The sequence below is a fragment of the Rhinolophus sinicus genome, chromosome 1 (genome assembly GCF_057876585.1).
Source record: "Rhinolophus sinicus isolate RSI-liver-muscle chromosome 1, RSI-T2T, whole genome shotgun sequence".
NCBI classification, from domain to species: Eukaryota; Metazoa; Chordata; class Mammalia; order Chiroptera; family Rhinolophidae; genus Rhinolophus; species Rhinolophus sinicus.
Genome location: NC_142501.1, coordinates 55,140,265 through 55,162,769, shown reverse-complemented (window position 1 = coordinate 55,162,769; position 22,505 = coordinate 55,140,265). Strand labels below are relative to the sequence as shown.

At 50.1% G+C, this 22,505-nt stretch overlaps 2 protein-coding genes across 4 annotated transcripts; both read right to left on the bottom strand.

The window, feature by feature from the left end:
- Positions 1 to 1,388: 1,388 nt before the first annotated feature.
- SOAT2 (sterol O-acyltransferase 2) lies at positions 1,389 to 11,708 on the bottom strand. 2 transcript variants are annotated; one of them, XM_074325643.2, is made up of 16 exons: positions 10,976 to 11,708; positions 10,536 to 10,775; positions 10,008 to 10,063; positions 9,370 to 9,494; positions 8,961 to 9,020; positions 8,520 to 8,627; positions 6,804 to 7,080; positions 6,359 to 6,428; positions 5,691 to 5,775; positions 5,169 to 5,214; positions 4,826 to 4,955; positions 3,826 to 3,923; positions 3,330 to 3,428; positions 2,682 to 2,817; positions 2,028 to 2,173; positions 1,389 to 1,824 (listed from the first exon to the last, which is right to left on the bottom strand). In XM_074325643.2, the coding sequence occupies exons 2-16, from the start codon at positions 10,606 to 10,608 to the stop codon at positions 1,774 to 1,776; spliced, it is 1,560 nt and encodes a 519-aa protein (XP_074181744.2). In that variant the 5' UTR covers positions 10,609 to 10,775; positions 10,976 to 11,708; the 3' UTR covers positions 1,389 to 1,773. The 2 variants fall into 2 exon arrangements, with proteins under 2 accessions (XP_074181744.2, XP_019579930.3); XM_019724371.3 differs by having other exon boundaries at positions 10,536 to 11,708.
- Positions 11,709 to 11,855: 147 nt separating this feature from the next.
- IGFBP6 (insulin like growth factor binding protein 6) lies at positions 11,856 to 16,250 on the bottom strand. 2 transcript variants are annotated; one of them, XM_074325644.2, is made up of 5 exons: positions 15,822 to 16,250; positions 14,363 to 14,473; positions 13,034 to 13,173; positions 12,729 to 12,848; positions 11,856 to 12,184 (listed from the first exon to the last, which is right to left on the bottom strand). In XM_074325644.2, the coding sequence occupies exons 1-5, from the start codon at positions 16,150 to 16,152 to the stop codon at positions 12,062 to 12,064; spliced, it is 825 nt and encodes a 274-aa protein (XP_074181745.1). In that variant the 5' UTR covers positions 16,153 to 16,250; the 3' UTR covers positions 11,856 to 12,061. The 2 variants fall into 2 exon arrangements, with proteins under 2 accessions (XP_074181745.1, XP_019580047.2); XM_019724488.3 differs by lacking the exon at positions 14,363 to 14,473 and having other exon boundaries at positions 15,822 to 16,240.
- Between the last annotated feature and the right edge of the window lie 6,255 nt (positions 16,251 to 22,505).

The following is a 22,505-nucleotide window of genomic DNA, read 5'->3' as shown; positions in this document are numbered from 1 at the left end:
GGGGATGGAGATGGACAGAAGGGAGTGATTATAAAATGGACAGGAGGAAACTTTCTGGGGTGACTGATATATTCATTATTGTGATTGCAGTGGTGATTTCACAAGTGTATACCTATTCAAAACTTACCAAAATATACACTTTAAATATATGCACTTTATATATATTAAATACATCTCAATAAAACTTAAAATTTATTATTTGATAACCAGATTATGTATAAACATACATTGCCAAATCCATTTTTTAAAGGAACAGTTATTTCCATGATCTTGCAAGGCCTGTTACGAAACAGAAATGAAAACTTACATCCCTCAAAGGGGAAACAAAAAGGAAGTTCAAGGAGCAGCAGGTTGACTCAGTGGTTAGAGCGCAGTGCTCCTAACACTCAGGTCGCCAGTTCGATTCCCACATGGGCCAGTGAGCTGCACCCTCCATGACTGGATTGAGGACAGCAAGCTACCACTGAGCTGCCAGAGGGGTGGCCGGATGGCTCAATTGGTTAGAGCGCGAGCTCTCAACAACAAGGTTGCCGGTTCAATTCCCATATGGAATGGTGGGCTGCGCCCCCTACAACTAAAGATTGAGGACCGCAGCTGGACTTGGAGCTGGGCTGCGCCCTCCACAACCAGATTGAAGGGCAACGACTTGAAGCTGATGGGCCCTGGAGAAACACATTATTCCCCAATATTCCCCAAATAAAATCTTTAAAAAAAGAGATGAAATGGATGTATATTATTGATATGAAAAGATATACTATAGATACTGTCTAAATGTTTTAAAAAGTGCCTCCTCTCTCTTAGGTTCTCTGATCTATTCCGTCTTCGGTCTCCCTAGAGGTTAATGTTCTCCTTTTCCTGATCCAGAAGTCTCCCCGGCACCAGGTTAGGCAAGGGATCTGTGTAGGGAGGACAGAGATGACCCTCTCCTTAGTGTTTCCACACAGTCTGGTTTCTGGAATGGTTCTGAATACAAATATTTTGACCTGCTGTCCCCATACAATCAGGACACTCCTGATTTTAATGTCCATTTTTTAGCTGTGGAAACAGGCTTACAAAGTCAAAAGATTTGCTCAATGTCTGTTCCTTTCCTAAGTCTGCTGAAGGAAAGGGGGCCTGCTATGTGCCCTCTCAAAATGTGACAGAGGTTGCTGGGAGCAGAAGGATTAAAGGGATGTAGAAATGTGAGCTGAAGAAGGAGTTGAGGTGAAAGAGGGGGTGAGGCCAGGTTTTGGGGAGAGGGGATGGCATAGAGAAAGTAAGGCAGGATGTGACTCAAGACCCTTAGCCCTTCCTGCCACAAAGTCTTGCCTCTGCAGACATAATTCTTCAATAGTGCATGTCAAATATGGGCCTGCAATAAATGATGAATAAATGAATAAACAAATGAATAAAAAGAGACACAGAGTTTATTATTGTGTTGGAAGTACAAAAAACAACAACAATCAAGCCCTTGGTGGCCCCAGGTCTCTCTAAGTCACCCCACATTCACCAAATCTTTAAGTCTCCCAAAGTCTGAACAGCCATGGTGTGGGAGGGGGCCGTGTGCCCAATCTATGGGGATGGAGACTCAAGAGCCACCACCATTGTGAGTCCGTGCTCATCTGCCCACAGGTCCACCGATCTGAGTCCCTAGAGTTTTCGGGTGCAGTTATGCCTGGTAGGCCCCCTGGCCTCAGAGCTGAGTCTGGGAATGCAGACAGATGAGCCCTGGTCCTAGGCTTTGGAGGCAGAGAACTTGGTGGTGTCATCTGAACCATGAGTGTGCTGTGACCTCTAGGTGTGGCAGGACCATGATTGAGGTGTCACCAGCCCCCAGAAGGTTGTCTGTGCCAGAGAAAGGTGAGTTGTGAATGAGGTTCCTTCTAGTGTCCACTCTGTGCATCCCAGACATGGGAGCCATCACCCCCAAACCAGGACCTGACCCCTGATCACAGCTGTTGAATTGGGCAACAATAGGGGGCTGGCGGTTGGGAAGGGGAAGCGTGCTCTCCTGGATAGGGAATTGAGTATGGCTCAGGGTGCCTTACCTGGGCCAGGGGACAGTGCCGCCGTGCATACCACTCCTGGCAGTACAGGCTGACCTGGATGCCTTGGCCCAGAAAGAGCATGGTCCACATCAACACGTTCCATGCTGGGCCGGTGTGCCGGTCATGCATCATGAAGTTCATGGGCCCTGAGGCAGGAGGAAAGACGGTCACCCCAGCTCCAGATACGTGTGCCTTATCTCTCTGGCTGCTCTCCTATCCCAGGGCACTGGGAAGAGATGGAACAGGAAGATCCCACTGCGAAAGATCTTGAACCCACTTCTAGAAACCCCTAGAGGTCTCCAGTGGCTCATATAAAACCAGGACTCCTCAGTTTACCCTTCAATATCCTGGATCTCATTCTGAATCTCCCAAACTCCACCAGTTTCTTCCCTTGTCTCCCTTAATGAGTGTCCTGATCAGATGCTCCCCTCTAGCCAGAAGTCTTCTCTCAAGATACCCCCTTGTTGCCTCCTGAGGCTGCTTCCCTCCCTGCTCCCAAGTCCCTCCTCACACACAGCTCTCATCCCTTCTCCAGAAGGCACGCACATTCCCTTCTGTCTTGGGTATGTGGCCCTGGATTCTCCAGGAGAGGGAGCACAGGCCTCCTCCCTCTGGGTGAATTTCCCTCCAGGGGCACATACAAACCAAGCTCACCTCCAATGACAAGGAAGAGGATCAGCATGACAGGGTAGAAGAAGCCCAGGACGAAGCAGAAGATGTACTCGTGGACGATGGCAGAGACCAGGAACACGCCCACCATGGCTGCCCGCCGGGCCTGGCCGCCCAGGAGCTGGCAGGGCCGGGAGAGGAAGGTAGAGTGAATCTCCCTAGAATCCCTCCACAAAGAGCCCTCTCATTAAAGAAGCCAGAAGGGTGTGTGGTGCAATGGAGACACTGGGATTTGGGGTCAGAAGGGCTGATGTGTCTTATTTAGGAGCATTTTATTAGCCCATTGGGCCTTAGATGCAATTTTTAAAAAGGGATATAATAGTACTTACTTCTCAGGGTTATTGTGCAGATTAAATGTATGTGACAACTCTTGGTAACTGAAAATTGATATATACATGTTCCTTAGGAGGGCAGAAAGGCCCTGTGGAGAGGCGTGGATTTCAGGACGAGGAAGGAAAGAAGTTAGATCACAAGAAGGATTTTCTGCCCATTGGGTTGGGTAGAAAGGGGGCAGATGGAAGTCAAGGTGCCCTTAGGTTGGAAAAGATGGGAGGTGCAGAAAGGGGAAAGAAGAGGATGTCCCAGAGAGGCTCCATTAACTGTGGGAGCTGAGGGGGTCTGCAGAACTCGTACCCACAGCCCATCCTGATATACGTAGCTGTACAGCCAGTCGTGGACCACCACGTTCCAAGTGCGGTAGTAGTTGGAGAAGGATGTGGAATTCCACCAGTCCTGGGGAAAGGATGGGGTCAGGGTGGGGAAAGGAGGTGAGTTTCAGGGCCCTATTTCTTCCCAGGCCCCAACTTCTCACCCCTGCCTCCTGTCCCCTGTTCCAGTGTTCTCTCACAAGGGCTGGCTCCACAGAATAGAGAGCATTCTCCCAGCTCCCTCTTTAGGATCTGGGGTCCCTGCCTTCCCTCCTACTCTTCCTCCTCCAACAAAAGCAGTTAGCCTTGGCTGGTCACGAGGCAGAGGGGTGGCGTTATAACCACACTCAGGAGAGCACGTTTCTCATTGTGGGAGACAAACAGTACAGCTGATCAACACCCAGCATAGCCACCATCTTCCCTAGATCCCTCCCAAGCCCTCTCTGCCTCTAGCTCCCAAATGGCCTAAGTCCAGGACGCACCCTGTAGAACATCCTGTCTCCAAATCGTAGCATCTCCGCGAAGGCGTTGAGCCAGCAGTGGAGGAAGGCAAAGAAGATGAGCAGAAGCATGAAGATGCCTGGCAAGTGGGGACAAGAGGCTGCAGGTCAGACTGGCCCACCTGGAACCCCCAGGAAGATCTGAGGGCCCCTCACCTAACAACCAGGGCCTCAACTCCTATCCATCATTTATTAATCATTCACTAATTCATACATTCATTAATTCATCCATTTGCTCATGAACTCCATGCCAGATGTTGGCAGTATGAGATGACTCTCAAAGCTCCTGGCCATTGAGAGTTCACAGAGTGGGAGAGAGAGAGAGCAGAGAGCAGAGAGACAGAGAGATATATTCAACCATGCATCAAGGTCAAATGTACTGGGAGCTAAGCATGGGGACCATTGATGTGCTTGGGAGTGTAAAGCAAAGGGTGGGTCACAATGATCGATGGCTAAAAAAAGGAGGCTTCCTAGAGGAGGGGCATTTCACGGGGACCTCCAAAACGGAACTGGATTCCACAAGTGGAAAATAGGGAAAGCGCATTCCAAGCTGAGAGACCAGTATGGGAAAAGGCCAAAGGAATGGAAGTGCACGCCTTTAAGGGAAAGGCGGGCTTATGCTGGGTGCTGGGATGTGATACACAGGAAAGCCCTTGAACGCCAGGCCAAAGTTCAGATCTTCTCTGGAGGTGTCAGCAATGGGGAGTCACTGGAGATTTTGAAGCAAGGTCAGGAATGATTGCTCTCTAGGAGGGAAGTTCATCTGGGTAGCAATGTCTTCAGGGGCAGATGGGAGAGGAAAGATTTGGGTGGGAGGCTGATATGGAGAGGGGGAGCAGATGGCAATCTAAACTGAGACCCTCACGATGAGCAGTGATAGGAGGGAAGAGATGTGAGGGGAGATTCAGAGGGAGGAGGTGTTGAAACTGACTGCAGGTAAAGAGCGAAGGGAGGAAGGCGTTCCCTGCCTTAGTAGGCATACCTGGCAACGTGGCGTGCATGACAGAGAGCACCAGGGCACGGGTACTGAAGGGCTCCCGGCTCATGTTGGCAAAGACAGGAACACAGAGACGGCCCAGGATGAAACAGGCATAGAGGACACAGCCCAGGGCCTGGAGAGGGAGTAGTAGACATCTAACTTTGGGAGGGGGCACTGGCAGCTGCCTCCTCACTCTGGAACTGGACTCTAGCCAGTTCCTCTGCTTCCTCTTTCTTTAGCACCACCCTTCCACCTCTTCCCCAGGCTTTCCCCACCCCACTCCCAGAAATGCTCCCTTAGCCACCATGAGTCACTGGTGGTTCACCCTTCTAATCCATTTTCTGACCTGGGCAAAGTTCTTGGCCACATAATTCCACTTGACGTTGGGTGTCCTGCAGCAGCAATGGGATTATATGTTTCTTGTTCCCTGCTCAGGCTGGGGCCCAGGTTCTGTGGCCCTCTCTCCATAGACCCTCAATTGCTCAGGCCTGGGGAGATGGGATCTAGAACACTTTGCACCTTCCATAACAGAGATGGCAAATGGATTTTTAGCTTGGGTGTCAACTAAGGTGACCAACCATCAGGAGTTTGCTCCGGATTGAGGGGTTTCCCAAGACCTAGGGTTTTCCATGCTAAAATCAGAACAATCTAGGGCAAACCATGACAGATGATCACTTTTGTGTCACCATGGGCTAGGTGAGGAACAGGGATAGTCTACTTGCCACCTCTTTCCCCTCTTTGCAATGGGATGCTTCCTGACAAAGCAGCCAGTATCTGGGTGAGGCTAGGGACCTCAGAGGGAGGAGGGGAGGAGGAGGGCAAGGTCCCTGATGGGCCTGGGCATTCGGGAAAGGGTATAGGGTCTTACCTGGGGTAAGTCTCTCTGTAGATGAGTGTGGGGCAGAAGAGGAAATAGAAGTAGCTGGAGAAACTGGGAGCCTGGACTCCCTTACCTGGGGAGGAGTGAGAGGAGTGCATCAGTGAAGGAAGAAGGGAGAGAGGGCAGAGGTGAGGCGGTTGCTGGGGAAGGGTGGTGGGACTGGGCAGTGGAGAACTGGATAGAACAGAGGTGCTGGGGGTGAGGGCTGGATACTGGGTCTGGGGGTGGGGGAGGGGAGGTGAAACTGGGCAGGAGCTGAACTGCTCTCTAATAACCCTCTTTTGCTTCCATTCCAGGCACCCCATTTTCTGGTGCATCTGGAAGCTTTATTTGGCATTTAGAAATCTCCCCCACCCATTCTCCCTCTCTTTCTGTTTTGACTTCCCAGTAGAAGATTCTCATACCCTGGGTCTTTCCAGGTTAAGCCTGGAAATGGGAAAGCACCAGAAATCCTGGGCAACAGGATTTCTTTCAGAGGTGGGACCTGATAATATCTAATGTCTGAGGCCCTCAGAGCCCGGATGGAGGCCAGAGCTGTGCCCAATGGGCAAGACGGGCTTAGAAAGTTAGAGCTTTAATGAGGATCCTGCCACTCTGGCTTTAGACAATCGCTAAGAGGACTGAGTTCACAGCAGGGTCAGCTGAGAAGGCCTCACCCCCTTTGGCATGAAGGATCCCAGGCGCAGCCTCTCTTAGGAAGGAGTAGCTTTTCATCAGGAACCTGACCTGAGATGGAGGGGAAGGGAGGTTAAGTTGTTGTGTGGCTTTAAGTTCATCGGAGCCCATACTTTATCTTTTTGTTGGATCGCCTTATTATTGTTGGGGTGAATCTAGGGTAAGGGTGTCAAGGAAAGACCAGGCGGAGCCTTCATCTGGCCAACCCTCTAACTCTACCGAGTAGGATTATATTTGCGTAGCCCGACCCACTTCGATCACGTTTCCTTGGAGTTTGGTGGTTCGCGTAAATACCCTCGCAACGAGCTCCGCCCCTAGTAACTAGCTCCGCCCCTCCGATAATACAGGGCGTCCCCTCCCTCACCTGAGCCTCCACCGCCTTTTGTGGCTCACCCACCCCGCCCCGCCATTGGCCCTGTCCGTCACCTGCTCAAAGACCAGGACACTGCGGGAGGCTGGCGGGAGCTGATACTCCGAGGCCACATGGACCGGGAGCACGCCTAGCAGCGCGATGTGGGCGACCAGCAGCGTGCAGCCCAGGCCCATCCCCAGCGTCCAGACCCCTCCGGCCTGGGACCTCGCCCACAGCCGCAGAGCCTGATAAGGCACCAGCAGAGTAGACAGGAACATGGGGACCCAGGTCATCAGAGCCAAGGGCAGCTGTCCGAAGCTGAAGATCAATAGGTCGAACTCCAACATGAGCCTGGGAGTGGGGAGGGAGAAACCGAGTAGACAAATGTGTAGCCATCTTGTCCCCTTCCTCTGCAGCCAGAGCTCTTGGAAGATAACCTGAGGCATCTGCGAAGCTTGTGAGCTCCCTATCTCTGAAGGTGTTCAAGATGGCACCTCTCTCCATTGCCGGGGACTTCTAACACAGGGCGTTTCCGGAGCAGACGGTCGGAAATGTTTGCTTCCACATTACCATTAGAGCCCTCTGCGGGTTTTATGGCATTGCAGGAGGGTTCCGTACTTTGGATGCCACAGGTGTTAAGATAGGATGTATGTAGAGTTTAACTTTGATTTTCGTTAGTTTTGTTCTTTTGCAGTGTCTTTAGCTGTAGACTTGAGTTAATAGAAAGCAGGTTGTTGAGTGTTTTGTTTGCTTAGATTAAGAGTGTATAGTTCTAATGGTGAAAATTGGAAACAACCTACATGTGCATTAGGAAAGGACTAAATGAGCAAAATCAGGCATCTCCAGAGTCTGCAGTCATTAAAAACAATGGACTGACATGGAAAGATGTCGAAGCTGGGTTGTTAGGGGGTGAAAACAAAACAATAGGTGCCGTATCTTATTGATGTAACCCCCCACAAGATACGCTCTTTGGTTCTTAAATGCATGTGGATGGAATGCATGGAAAACGCTCTGGAGGGAAACTCTCAAAACTATTTAAAAATGGTACCTCTGGGGAGTGGTCTGGGATTGAGGGTGGTGGTGGTCCAGAAGGACTGTCATTTTATGTGTAGTTGAACTTTTGACTGAGATTTGATCCTTATAATACTCACATCATTAGCAACAATTTTCCTAAAAGAAGTGCTGTTGCTGAACTTGCAGATCTTTGGCCCCTTCCTTTTATTGCTTCCTAAGCCCTACTTTCGGGGGAGAGCGTGCAGATACAGACCCCCACGGGTGCAGAGCCCTCTGAAGCTCATCCCCGGGGGGTGCTCTGTGGGAGAAATGACCCACCAAGGCACTTGTGTGTGCGTCTGTCTTCCCCACAAGACTGGGAGTGCCCGTAGACAGGGATGAGGTCTGCCCCTCATCTCCCTGGCCCCCGGGGCTGGTACTTAGGAGGTGCTCAGAAGAGGTCACTTGAATTGAATAGCACTGACTTGGAAAAGTGTGTGAGAGCAATGGGGCGGGAAGTGTGCGTGTGTGCATACACACTTGTATATCTGCCTTAGGACAAGGTTCCTATTGACAAGTATTTGAGTGGCTGTTCCTAGAGTGGTTGACCCTGGGAAGACAGACCAAGGCCTATCCAAGGCTGTGGAAGGAAAAAGCTGAGCACATTTTAGGTAGGAATGTTGTTGGAAGCAACACTGATGCATTTGCAATAATCAATGGGGGACTTGTACCCTCTCAGGCCTGTGGGAGGTGGAAACCTGGGGACCCAAGGGGTCTGATCTGATCTATGTGCCTACCTGCCCTCATCAATGAAGTCGATGGCCAGGGTGCTGATGATGAAAACACACAGGCCGGCGATGAACATATGGTAGATGGTCCGGAAATGCTGCACCTCCATCAGCTCACTGGAAGGACAGGGGCCTGAATGTCAGTGCGGGAGGGTCCTCAAGGTCATGTGGACTAGCTCAGTCACTGTACACAGGTGGGGATGGGTCTAGTGATTGGCAACTTCTATCTAAGGGCGGGGATGTGGCTGGGACATCTGTCCAACGCCATTTCCAGCCCAGACACTTCTTATCCTGTTGACCTTTCTTCCAGTCACACCCGGGATAAATGGGGAAGCTAAAGCTCAGAAACCCTTTACAAGTCCTCTCCTAAACTATCTAGAGCCTGGGGATGAGAACCCCCAACCAAAGCCCTTTTTTTAATCTCTTACCCCGTCTTCACCCCTGACTTACTCAAGCAGGGACTTGCGAATGACGAAAACTTTCCGTTTCTTTAGGGATGGATCCTGGGTCCTGAATTGAGACAGTTCTTCTGAGTCAGGACCCAAAGGAAGAAGGCAGGGAGAAGTGGGCAGGGTCTCGCAGAAGAGCAATACTTGGGGGCCAAGAGCAGTGGTAGGGGAAGGTCAAGGCTAGGAGCAGAGGGCAGGATAGGGCAGAAGGTCAGAACCAGGGCACAGCAAGGCCCAGAGGTGGGGGATACTACCAGGAAGGCAGAGTGATAAGAGAAAAGGGAAACTTGAAATGGGAGTCATGCCAGTGCTGGGAAAGGACATATGAGATGATGTTTATGGCTCGTAATCCTTATGATGGAGAAACCCGCTCCAGCCATTCCCCAGCTCGTGGCGCCTCAGACTCTTACTTGCTCAAGGAATCTGAAGGAGGTCCGCCTTGTGGTGGATAAGATTGCACGGCCTCCGACATGGCCCGATCCAGGAGCTCCAGCAGCTGTCCCTGTAACTGATCCAGCAGCTCCATCTTCACAGCCTACAGGACAAAGCACAGCCCACCGTCCCTCCATCCAGTTAGCCATCCTCTCATTCACCCCACATGTACCAAGCTTCTCTCTGTGGCAGGTGGGCTGCTAAGGGCTATGCATAGAAAGCACAGTTCCTGCCCAGAGGTTCCCCAAGAATTGATCTCCCTCTGGCTTCCCAAGGCGACAATGAAGATCAAGGAATGACAACAGGAGCGACACTTCCAGCCCCTGGATCTGAATCCAACGACCTTGTTATCTCTGACTTGACTCTTCTTCCTGACTTCACCTTCCCTCTCCTGACCTCTAGTCCCACTAACAAAAAACTGTTCACTGGCTGACTTTTGGCCCCTGCTCTGACAACCTGTGTTTCAAACCTTTTTATCTTAACTCTTAGTTCTAACCTGATCTGAGGGGTTTGAACTCAAAACCAAATTGTCTTTATCACCAAACCAGTCCATACCCCTACCTCCCTTCACTCCAGGACTTGTCTGTTTTGACCTCTGACCTCTGAGGTCCCTCACCTCCATATGTCGGGTCCATTGCACCAAGTCTGGGCCTCCATGTGCCTCAGCATTTCCTAGGAGGAGGGGTTAAAGGGCACACCTAAGGGGGAGGAGTCAGGGTTCCGCCGCCTTGTGCAAACCCAGAGGCATCCCCAGTCCAGGAAATGCTTTATGTACACTTGTCAACCGCCCAGCCCCCCAGCCAGTCTATATCTAGTGCCATGGGTGGGGCAGCAAGAAGAAGTTATTTTGGCAGGGGTGAAGAGGCCATTGGCAAGCAGGGAGCCTGGTGACCTTACTGGAAACACGGTACCCAGGGAATAGGAAGCTGCTCCATTCACCCTCTGAGGTGAGAGTCGGAAAGGCAAGGCAGGGCCGCAGCTCTCAATGTCCCTTTTCTCCTCCCTCTCCCAGCTGGGCAGTTAGGGGCAGAGGCCACCCAGGACAGCAGGAAGGATTGCAGTTGGACAGCAGGAGCCCCCTCTCCACAGGGATCCCCACCTCCAACGCTTCCTGAGCTTTCTGAACTCCCAGAGGGTGGCTCACCTCCGGAGGGTGGGTCCTCTTGCTCCCCCCTCGGCCCTGCTCTCCTCCGCAATCGGGCTGCCCTTGGCTCCATACTGCGAGTGTTGACTGGGCAGCAGGCAGCGTCTGCCACGTTCCCTCCTTTGCTTCACGGCCTGCCAGACAGCTGAACTCCCATCTCACTCAGCTCAGCTGACAGCACTGAAGACTAAAGTCCTTTCCGGAGGAGGGGGCCTCCAGGAACACGATAGGTTATCTGATCTGAAGGACAGTTCTTCTCAGCTACAGGCTCTGTGGGCTGTTGCAGGGATGGCCTGGACACAACCCCCCAACAGCCCAACCACCACCCAGATGCCCAGCTCTGAGCGAACCTGCTCTCCCTTCCACAGGAATGGTGACTGTGCACCTTTGTGGGAAGGAGAACTTTGCCTCTCGGAGGCTTATCACCTAGTATGGCTCACCTTCCAATCTCTTTCCCAGCAGGCTGAAGGTTGGGGAGGAGTCAGAAACATCTTCAGGTATCAGTGCACTCAGCTCCCTCACACCATGAAATAAAGTGTGTGAAAGAACCTTGTCAGCTGGGAAGCATTGTGTGCATGTGACTAATATTCTAATGGGGTTGATACCTGTGACAACTGTGGTGCTGTGGCCTCTCCGGGAAGTGCTGGGTGCCAGGGCCTCTAAATGTCAGCTCTTCCCTACACCTGCTTGGTTTAGCCACAGGCAAACCAAGGCCAGGCATTATCACATATGGAAGAATCCGATTTAAATCCTCCCTCTGTCTCTCCCTGGTTGTGTAATTTCAGGCAAGTGACCTAAATACTTTAAGCCAGTTTCCTCTTCTGAAACACGGGGGCGAAATCCCTACCCCACAAGATTCCTGTAAGCACAAAATGAGGTAGTCTAGGTAGAAGCACCTGGTCCAGGGCCCAGCCCATGGGGGAGCTCAATAAAGAAGGATTTCCTTCACTTTTTAGTAGGAAGTAACAGTAGGTTAAGTGCGTGGAGAGTTCCTCTTTCTTGGGTTCCTGCTGGGGATTAACTATTAATTCTTCTTCTTCCTTGAGTCCAAAGATCAGTGTTAGAAACAAGATCATAACCGCAGACCAAAGCCATGGGCTCAGTGTCTCCCCACCTCCTACCCCCCATCCCCTGGTGGGTTGTTGGGTGAGGCTTCAGGACTTGAAACCTCTGCCAGTGGCTGCCTCCTCATTCCAAGTGCAGTGGAAAGGACGGAAGGTAGTCCACAGGAAAGGAAAGCTGCTATGGGGGTGACAGAAGGGAGGTAGAGAGAAGGGCCAGGGGCTCCAGAAATGTGAGAGGTGGACATGGAGACGCAGACCAGAGAACCCCAACACAGCTTTATTAACACCCCAAGCCAACACCAACAATCTTGCCATGTGTGAGGTCCCAGGGGTGAGGGGACCATGGGGCAGGGCCTACAGGTGGAGAGGGGCTCAGGGCCCTGAGTTACTCATTACTCAACAAATGACCCAAGATGACAGCCCTATGGTCCTGCCAGTGACCCTGCGGGCTCCCACCCAGCCTTAGCTGCTGCTCCCAATGGAGCAGGGGGAGCTTCCATCATTGTCCGGGGACCCCGGCAGAGGCTGGCCCATCCGATCCACACACCAGCAGGGACCTCGGCGCTGCCCTTGGGAGGAACGGCACTGGGGAGAGAAGCATATGGATCAGAGGCGAGGCCGAGGCTCCAGCAGGAGACACAGAAGGGGTCCCACGGATTGGGAAAGGGCCTGCGTCTGAGTATGCAGAAACATCAGCGTTCTCAGGACCTGGAGGCCCACTGGGCTCCCTTTCCGTGCTTCTCTTCTTCTCCACCCACAAAATTGTGCCCATTTTTCTAGGCCAGAACTATAGTTCTCAAAGTGTGGTTCCCAAACCAACAGCATCAGCATCACTAGGGAACGGAGCTAAAAATGCATTCTCAGGCTCTTCCGGTGGGACTCAGCCACCTGTGTGTTCACAGCCCTCCAGGTGGCTGATGCACTTCACATTTCTGCACCTCTGAGGTAGGTGTTCCTTAGGCAGTCTAATTCCTATGGTTGGTTATTCTGTTTGCGTGGACCCTAAAGTTGGGAGAGCCTTAAAGGTAGGGACAGTGTCTTATTTGTGCAACTATATAGGCACCCCCTATCCCTGGGAAGAGCCGTGTACTGATGGACCAAGGAGAAGAGAGGAGAGGCGTGGCCTCACCTGCCGCTTCCGGTAGAAGCCCCGATGGTCACAATTAGGCACGTAGAGGGTATGAGCCCCTCGGTAGACCTCAGTCTGGAGTTGCTGCAGCACTGAGTCCAGATGTCTGCGACATGGGCCCTGGGGGAAGGGAGATCAGGCACCTCAGAACCGCTTCAGCCGCGCTCCACTGCACAGTCCGCTGGCCCCACTAGCCAGGCTCCAAGGACCGACATGGGAGACTTCTTCAAGCCCAAGGAAGCAGTCTCAGATGGGTGTCTCTAGGGCTTCCCACCCCTCTTGCTCCCTCCCAGCCCCAAACACACCATCTCAGTGTCTTGGATACTCCCAGGATTGGGCCTGGCAGGAGTGGTAGAGATCCCTGGGTTTCTCTGTTGGTCTTTGCGGTTCACATCCTGTGGGTGAGTGGTCCTCGCTTGGGGTTTACTCTCCTTAGGATTCTCCCCTACAGACACAAGAGGACGGGGGAAGAAGAGGCCAGAAATTTACCAGATGTGAAAGACCAGAGCCATGTGCAAAAGAGTCTTGCTCACCCCTACCTGCTGAAGTGGGAGGAGGAGAAGGGCTTTCGGAGGGGTAGAAGTGAGGAGGGTTAGAATCTGCCTCTACCCTTACCTTCTCCTGGCCACAGATTTTTTCTCTGGGAAATGGCATTACCTTTCCTGACAATATCCCCAGACTAGTTTTAAGGTTTATTAGGGAGAAGCGCTTTGGAAAGCAAAAATCGAGAACAAATACAAATACAGTAGTTGCCCCCTATCTGTGGTTTCAGTTATCCGTGGTCAAACGTGGTCTGAAAATATTAAATAGAAAATTCCAGAAATAAACAATTCATAAGTTTTAAATTGCTCGCTGTTCCTGAGTAGCATGATGAAATCTCCCACTTTCCTGCTCTGTCCTACCTGGATGTGGGTCATCCCTTTGTCCAGTGCTGCCGTTTAAGGGAAAAGGTGAAAGTTCTTGACTTAAGAAAAAAACATCCTATGCTGAGGTTGCTAAGATCTATGGTAAGAATGAATCTTCAATCCATCCATTTGTGAAGAAGGAAAAAGAAATTCATGCTGGTTCTACTGTTGCACCTCAAACGGCAAGTTTCAGCCACAGTGTGTGATAAGTGCCTAGTTAAGATGGAAAAGACATTAAATTTGTGTATAGAAGACAGGAACAGAAAATATGTTCCTATTGACAGCAGTGTGTTGTCACAGAAAGCACTGAGCCTTTATGAAAACTTCAGGGATCCCCTGAAATGACATTTACTGAAAACTAAGGAATGATTATGCAGATTCAGGAATAGGTTTGGACTGAAAAATATAAAAATTACTGGAGAGATTGCGTCTGTTAGTGAAAAAGCTGCTGTCACATTACCAGCAGAGATGAAGGAGTTGATTAGGGTTATAGGGTTAGGTACTATTCGCCGTTTCAGGCATCCACTGGACGTCTTGGAACGTATTTCCCCAGCTGTACACTGGGAGGCCTTGGGCTTGGGCCGAAAAGATCTGGCTATTACACCAAAGGCCAGAAGGGGGTGCACGAAGCCAGGGAGATGGGGCAGAAGAGCACCCATGTGGGAGGGGTCAGCAGGGACCCAACTGGAACGTGTATCCCTGCTCTAACCCTGCTGTGATTCAGCCCACCTCTCCGAGGCCTGAGTTGTGGTGACTTTTGGAGCAGTGGGGGCCTCTCCCTTCTGGTCCTCTGTGGCTCAGCCCAGCTCAACCCCAGTAGTCCCAGGAGCATGTACGATTCTGCACAGAACGGGCGGAGAGCAAGTTGCAAAGGTGTAGGGAGTAAGTTAGGGCTTCCAATATGCAGGCTGCTCCTGGCTCTGGAGAAGTTTCACACATGGTGTCTGGGGAGCCTGGGGTGAGCTCAGGACTGCATGGGGTGGGGAAATAAGTCAGGGCCTCAAGGGGAGGAAAAGGAAGGGAGGGGAGCATGCATTGCTTAGAATTGGCCCAGTTGTATAATTAGATACTATGATCCCTCCATGCCCAAAGCAAGCTCTGCTCAGGTCCCCAGCCCTCAAAACTAGCCAATGCTCCCATCTGCCTACTACTCACAACACAAGCCACTCCCTCTGCAGTGAGTCTTATCCACACTCCTCAGCACTTGCCCCTCATTCCCTCTATTTAGCACCCTACTATGACCATGCTCCCACTGCTTCCTCTGACCCACCTGGACCACCTCTTCTAGGAGGACCCCTAGCAGCCCGGATGCTTTCACTTGGGACTGAAAGAAACTTAATTAAATTTCCCATCTTCCCTTCTCTGGGAAGAAACCGGGAGCTCAGATGCCCCTGGGGTGGGGGCTGTTTGCATTTCCTGCCCTCCCCATCTCCTTGCTGCCCCCCATCTTTCAGGTTCTGACTCACTTCTGTCCCACCCACCCAATGACTCAGCCTTTTATTCTCCTTTCTGGGGTAGGGTGGGGTGGGGTGGGTGGAGGGTTTTGAGCAACTTAAATCATAGCCCTGATTTAGGAGACTTCTTCTTTTCCCACCCCCAGCCCCTTCCCCTGGGGCCCTCAGTGCCTGCCTCCTGACCCAAGTCTAATCTGAAACAACTCTGGATTTGCATCTCCTGTTCCAAATCCTATGTTCAGGTCATTTGGACACCCTGATATTAAGATGAGAGCAAGAGATATTCCTTGGTGTGTGCAGGATTTGGGAGTCTGGGGTTCCCTTCCCTCTTTCTCCAAATGGAAGCTGAGAACAACATCTGGGTCCTTTTTCCAGCTTGGGGGTCTAGGGCTGAAGGAGCTGGGCCGCTGCGGCATATGGCATGGCTCTAAACCCCTCCATCCACCCACCACCCTTATCCCCTCAAGAGAAAATAACAGAAGGGCCAAAAACGGTTGAGAGCTCAGACACCTCCCTGCGTTATCCCCAGGGCCCCTAGCCGCACCCCACCCTTCTAGCTGCCCCCAGCACTTGCCCCTTCACCTCCGTAACGTGCCCCGCCCCAGGGTTTGGGAGGAGAGGTACCAAGGGCAGGACCTAGAGGCTTTCAGGCCGCCCGCGCCCACCTCTTCGGGACCCTGCCTGCAGAGACGCGGGTCTCACGTGGGCGGGGCAGGGGCGGGGAGCGAACTCACCAGAGCGCGAGCGGGCCCGGCGGCAGCGGCCCCGACCCAGCAACAGCGCCCGCAGAGGCGCTGGCTCTTCCTCCGGCGGCTGGCACTGCAGTCCCGGGGCGCAGTTAGGAGTGTAGACCCCGCACTGCTGCCCCTCCCTCCTGAGACAGCCTCCAGCTTCCGCACAACCCTCCGCCTGCAGCCCCGCATCCTCCTCCTCCGCGCAGTCCCCTGGACAGCCCGCGTGCACCCCTTGCCCGCAGCCTGGGCAACGTGCCAAGGCGCCTCCTGGGCTGGCAGCGAGCAGCAGAGTTAGCAGTAGCAGTGGCGGCAGCAGCCTGTGAGGGGTCATGGTCAGAATTTTTGCCGCGTCCACTACTCCCAAAGCAGTCGTAGCGCAGCTGCTGCCGGCCGCGGCCCCTCTGCCTTAAGTAGCCGCGGGTCAGGGGCCGGGCCTTTTAAGAGCCAGGTGAAGGGGGGTGGGGGGAGAAGGCAGAGACATTCCCTAAACTGGGTGGGACTGGAGAGGCCCCCCTCCCACCTGGGTCCTCCCCACTCTTCTCTTCCCCCTCCTTCCCAGTTTCTGTTTACTTCCCAAATTACTCTGATTTTTCTTGCTTTCTTCCTGGGAATCTCGCCCGGAATTTGGGAGCTGGACAGCTGGAGGAACTAGAGGATGGGAAGAGGTAGAAGGAGGAGAGGACGGGAGTTGGGATGAAGGGAAAACCTGAAATCCCGTTTGTGTGTAGGTGCAGGGGGATGCAGGGGGCACGGGGACTCCCGTGGAGAGTGCGATGAGGGAGGTCTAAAAGCGGACGGAGAAGGAACGGTGTGTGGGGGTCATGAGAGGAATAGGGGTGAATGAAAAGAGAAAAAAGACCGAAATGATGGATAATGGGGTCTTGGGAGTACCGTCTGCTGATGGAAGAAAGTAGACGGAGGGCGAGGGGAGGAAGAACCATATTGAGGGAGGGGCAAGAGAAAGTCTTCCTGAGATGTAACTGGAGCAAACGGGTGTCAGAGGGGCCAGGCTGGGCTACGATGATAGAAGGGGTCGGGGGCGGGCGAGGGTTGAGGTGGGGAAGCACACCTTGAATGAACTTTCAGAAATCCTAGCATTGTGGTGGGGCCACAAGAGTCTGGAAGGATTGCAGAGGGGAGAGTGTGCAAGGGTGAGAACTGGCTGAACACCTGGGAGGTAGGGATGGGCGAGGGGGGAAGTGACCAGTTGAAATTAGGGGGGGAGAGGGGCAAAAGTTAAAGGAACCCATAGTCTGGGTGCTCTTAGGAACAGTGGCCAGAAAACAGCACACCCTTCTACGCCCTTTACCCCTTTACCGTCCTTCGTTCAGGTAAACCTACACTCCATTCCTCTCCTTTTCCACAACGTGTCTCCCACCCGCTCTCCACCCAGTATCATCCAGTGGGTTATCTGGATTCTTCAGGCTGTGCATGCCCAGGGGGTGTCCAACCGTGACTGGTCTGGGTGTCTCTGTCTGCCCGCTGGAGGGCCTTCACTACATAAGTCTGTCTCCCCACCCCACCGCCGCCCTTCTGCAGGCAGTGCCCCGCCCATCCCAGCACTCCTAGCCCCGCCTTCCTTCCTAGAGGGAGGAAGAAAGACCTTTCTTTCAGCAACCCACCCCCGCCTGGCTCTGGATTAGGCAATAGCCAACTCATTCTTTCCTAAAACAACCGCTCTGGGCAGTGACTCAATTGAAATTCTGGGCCCCCAAGCAAGAATGTCAGCAAGGGCTTCCTGAACCTTTAGGTAAATACAAAATAAAAGAATCTCTCTCCCAGCATCACCCCTCATGGTTACCCTGGGAACTTAAGACCTGAATTTGGGGAGCAGGGTCTTCCAGCAGCCCTGAGACACTAATAACAGATTGGACAGGTGCGGAGGTGGGGTGGTGGTGGCAATGTGGAAGCAGGGAAGGGGGAATGTGAGAAGGGAGTATTGAAAAAGGAGTGGTAGATGTGAGAGGCTAGCAGGGGATTGGGCTTTTCTGCAATATAACCTCCACTCTGCAGAGGCTCTGTGACCTCCTGCCTCAAGCTCTGACCCCAGCGTGGAGAGAGCACTGTCCTGTCCCCAAACCCTCATCACTATTTATTTTGCACATGGCTCTGGCTAGGGCTTTTCTCTTGGGCTCTAGCTCTTTGCTCCTGAATGAGAGAAAGGCCTGCGGAAGTTTGGGATGGGATGAAATGGCCACGCTCCCTGTAGGATCCTAGTGTGAATTTTCAAATATTTGTGCTCTTCCTTTGTAAGTTATATTGCAGAAAAGCTCAATACTCTGCTAGCCTCTCACATCTACCCCTCCTTTTCCAATACTCCCTTCACAAATTTTCCCTTGCCTCCTTCCACATTCCCCCCACCACTCCTATAGATTTCTCCTGCTCAGCTTGGTCCCTCCCGGCAGTCTAAACTGGGTTGCACAATCCAGTATCACCCACCACCCCAGCACTGCAGTTCCCTTTTCCCCATCCCTCCAGCATGGATGTCCAGAGCTGTGTGTGGTCAGTGCTGGGGTCTAACCAGGCTCTTTCCTGCAGACTGAGACTCATGAATTCTGCATCTTCTCCCTTTGGGGTGCCCTCCACCTCAGCATCTGAAGCATATAGTGGGCACTCAGGATGGAGTGTGGGCTAAGGTGCAAACCCCTGGAAATCTGGCCCATGCAGGAGAGGAGTTTGCTAAAAGCTTCTGCCTGAGCAGTGAAAAGGCTAAACAGCTTGGGCTATTACTTGGGCTTTTCCACAAATAAACTCTGCTGAGACTTACTCTTCCTCTTGCACATTACACTCTATTCTCTTGATCCCTTAAGCTCTGCATCTCTCATACCCAGACGCTCCCTCCAAATCCTCGGCACCCCCAGGTACTGATTTCCTTTTGAGAACAAGGCTGTAAAGGAGGGGGCCTGCCTGGACCCTTTTGAGCTTGAGTCTGAGAAAAGACAAGTGGTGGCATAGTCCATAGACAGAAAAACCCAGAGAAGAGGATCAATGACCTCATCATGACATGTCCTATGAGTTTATTACCTGACTCTGTTCACTGAGAGGGCCTAACAGCAATGACACCCCAACAGCAGTGAGCATTCCTAGAACCTCTAGGCCTGGGGCAGGCAAATACAACATAAGCTGATGCATTTTGTAGCACCAGAAAGTAAGGAAGCACTTAAAAAATAAAAGGAGGGAGCATATGAAACAGAAATAAGAACCAACCTGATGGAGTTCCCAATGGTCAAAGCTGAAAACAATTTGCGCAACAAATAATACAGTATTGGATTAAATAAGGTATAAAATAAACATATATGAGTGCATGCTGATTGTATTAGTTTGTTAGGGCTGTTGTAACAAAGTTTCATAAATTGGGTGGTTTAAAACAACAGAAATTTATTTTTTCACAGTTTTGGAGACTAAAAGTCCAAAATCAAGGTGCTAGCAAGGTCATGCTCCTTCTGAAACTCTGGGTAGAACCCTTTCTTGCCTTTCCCAGGCTTCTGGATGGTTATCATCAAACCTTGGCCTGGCCCTGAGGATACAGAAATAAGACATGGCCCCGCTTCCAACAAAATCAGTCTAGTAGAGGATGGCCACATGAACTATTGATAATAATAGTAATAATAACTTATGTCATCTCTTTCTATATGCCAAGAACTGTACTAAGCATTTTACATTTAATCCTCACTATAAATTGATAAGGTGAGTGATTTTTATTATTCTCATTATTCTTCCCATAAGAGAGCACTGAGGCGTCAAAGAGTGAAGTGATGGAGCAGGGATTTGAACCCAGCTCTCACTTGAGCCCTCTATGACCTGCCTCATTGTCACCAGTCTCCTAATAATTTTTGAGAGTGTTGTTGGAGGTCTTTACTTAGAACGATCTGCTGGGCAAATCCATTTCCAAAAGGCCTCTTCATGGATTGTGGGTTGTCACTCTCAAGGTCTTTTAAATATGATCACGTAGACTGGGAAAAGGGCCATTACATATAGCATCTGTGGTTAAATTCTGAACCCTTAATATGCTGCCATGGCCAACATAGCTATCAGAATATTAGGCATCAGAAGGAAGAATATGGGAAATAACCAGAGACATTTCCAAGGGTCCTAATGGAACTTCCGCCTGCCATTATTTCAAACTCAACACATCTGAGACCATACTTATCTCTCCCTATAAACCATTCCTCAGCTTTCCTGTTTTTGCCACTGGTCTCATCACTCTCCCAACTTCCCAGTCATCTTCCACTCTTTTCTCTTCTCTCGTGCAATTACCTATTCCTGTTGGTCAGTCCCTCTTCATGGTTCCCCCATCTGGTCTTAACGTGTTTTCATTTCTACAGCTATTTGATGGTTTGGGTTCTTATTGTCTTTCATCTGGACCATGGTGATAGTTTCCTATGGACTGCTCAATTTTCAGACACAATCTACTCTGTACCCAGACTATTCTTTCTGAAATGAAAAGTAGAGCATATAATTCCTTCAGTGACTCCCTATTAACTCCAGGATCAAGTCCAAATCCTTGGTTTTAAATCCACCAGTTCTATAACCCCTTTTATTACCTGCCAGGAACCACCTATCTCTTGGCCAAATATGCTCTTTGAATTCATACATCAGAACTTTTGCTCATAATCACTCCTAACTTTCCCCTTCTTCTCTAACCATGTATTGTCTAATTTTTATTATCAAGCTCTAGTGTAATTGAGTAAGTCTGTTCACCCTGATCTCAAGGAGCTCACAGTCTCAGGAGAAAACAAATCAACAATGACACTACGTAAGGAAAAGAAGGATCAACAGCCAAGTGAAGACAGGAAGGAAAGCTTAAGTTTGCCTGGAATAGTCAGAGAAGGCTTCCCAGAGGAGGTGATGCTTTAGTTGATTCTTAGATGAGCAGAAGTCTGTGAGGCAGGGGACTGAGGGGAAGGCTTCTATGCAGAGAAAGCAGCACCTGTCTATAACATTCACATGGCTGTTTATCATGTGTTTCTTCTTACCATCTCTTAGAGTTTTCCTGTATTTCTAGCAGCTTTTCATATACTATGTCTTGTCTGCTTTTAACTGGCTTATGAACACATTTAGAATAGGAGCCATATCCTCCATTTCCCCTCTATAAAATGGATGTTGCAATAACTACTTTACAGAATTATTCTGAGCGTTAGGAATTATTCATGTGATGTACATGGTAAGCACTCAATGATTGAATACGAAGTGTCTAACTCAGTTCCTGGCCAACACTAGGTACTCAGTATTTGTTAAATGAATGATCCTACTCTGGTCCAAAACTGTCATGTCCACAGCTGGAACTCTGTACTTTGGAAGGCCTCATTGGACTGGAAAAGATCCAGAAAATGGCAATGTTTCAGTGAGATGGGATCAGCCTGTGCGCACTAACAAAACAGATGGGGACTCTCCAGTCTGAAGAGGAGGCAGAGATATTCAGATTCAACTCAAGTTCACTGACTGCTTATTTATTTTTTTTGCGTAGTTCTCACAATGTTCTATTATGACATCCAGATAAGAAGACATATTCAGAAAGGTTAAATACCTTACCAATTCACACAGCTAGGTGGTGAGGGCCACTGGATTCCAAGATCAATGCTCTTTTCACTTCAACACAAAAACTTTAATGATCGAGAGAAACATTAAGACTTTGAGTAAGTTAATAGTGTTTTTTTTTTTTTCCTTTCTAAATTGTCTAAAAACTCAAACCACATGTAATTTCTAGAGCTAGAGAGAGGTTGTTTTAAGGCAAAGAAAAGGAAGCGTTGTGTGTTGGGGGTGGGGTGGGAATAAACACAAGAAATATATGATTATGATAAACAGCACAGACTGAAAAAGGAAAGAAGTTAGAATAGAATTAATAAAATTATAGACAGAAGATCCCTGACAAGCCATGAAAAACTACTCGTCGACCTCCTCCTCCTCCTCCTCCTCTTCTTCTTCTTCTTGAGCTATGAGAATACTCCAAGCCTAGGTTTGGGCTCTTTCCAAAGGCAACCTGGGGCTGTTTGAGGTCTGGGCAGGACAGCTGTGCCCTTTCATAGCCTGTCTCTGGCAAAGCTGTTGAAGGAGGTATCCTGGGCTGTTATAAAACATTGGTTATAGTAAATATGTCTTTTTCCCCCCCTAAAATTTTGTCCTGAGAGTCTAGAATTTAATATTAGACAAGCAGAGTAAGGTTAGGGAAGTAGCAACTAAATCTCACACATCAAAATCAGGTATGTGCAAAATCAATGTATAGAAATCAATTGTATTTCCATATACTAGCAATAAACAATTGGAACTTGAAATTTAAAATAACATTTACAATTGACTCAAAACATGGAATGCTTAGGGCATAAATCTGACAAAGATCTGCATACTGAGAACTACAGAACATTGCTAAGATAAATTAAAGAAGACAAATAAATGGAGAGATATACCATGTTTGTGGATTAGAAGACTCCATATTGTTAAAATGTTAATTCTCCCAAAATTGATCACTAGATTCAATGTAATCCCAATTAAAATCCTAGAGAGCTTTTTTTTGGTAGAAATTGGCAAGCTGATTTTTCATGTGGAAGTACAAAGGATCGGATCAGAATAGCTCAAACGAACTTTTAAAAACAACAAAATTGGAGGATTTATACTATCTGACTTCAAGAATTATTCTAAAACTAAAGTAATCAAAACATAAAGATAGAAAAACAGATCAGTGCAACA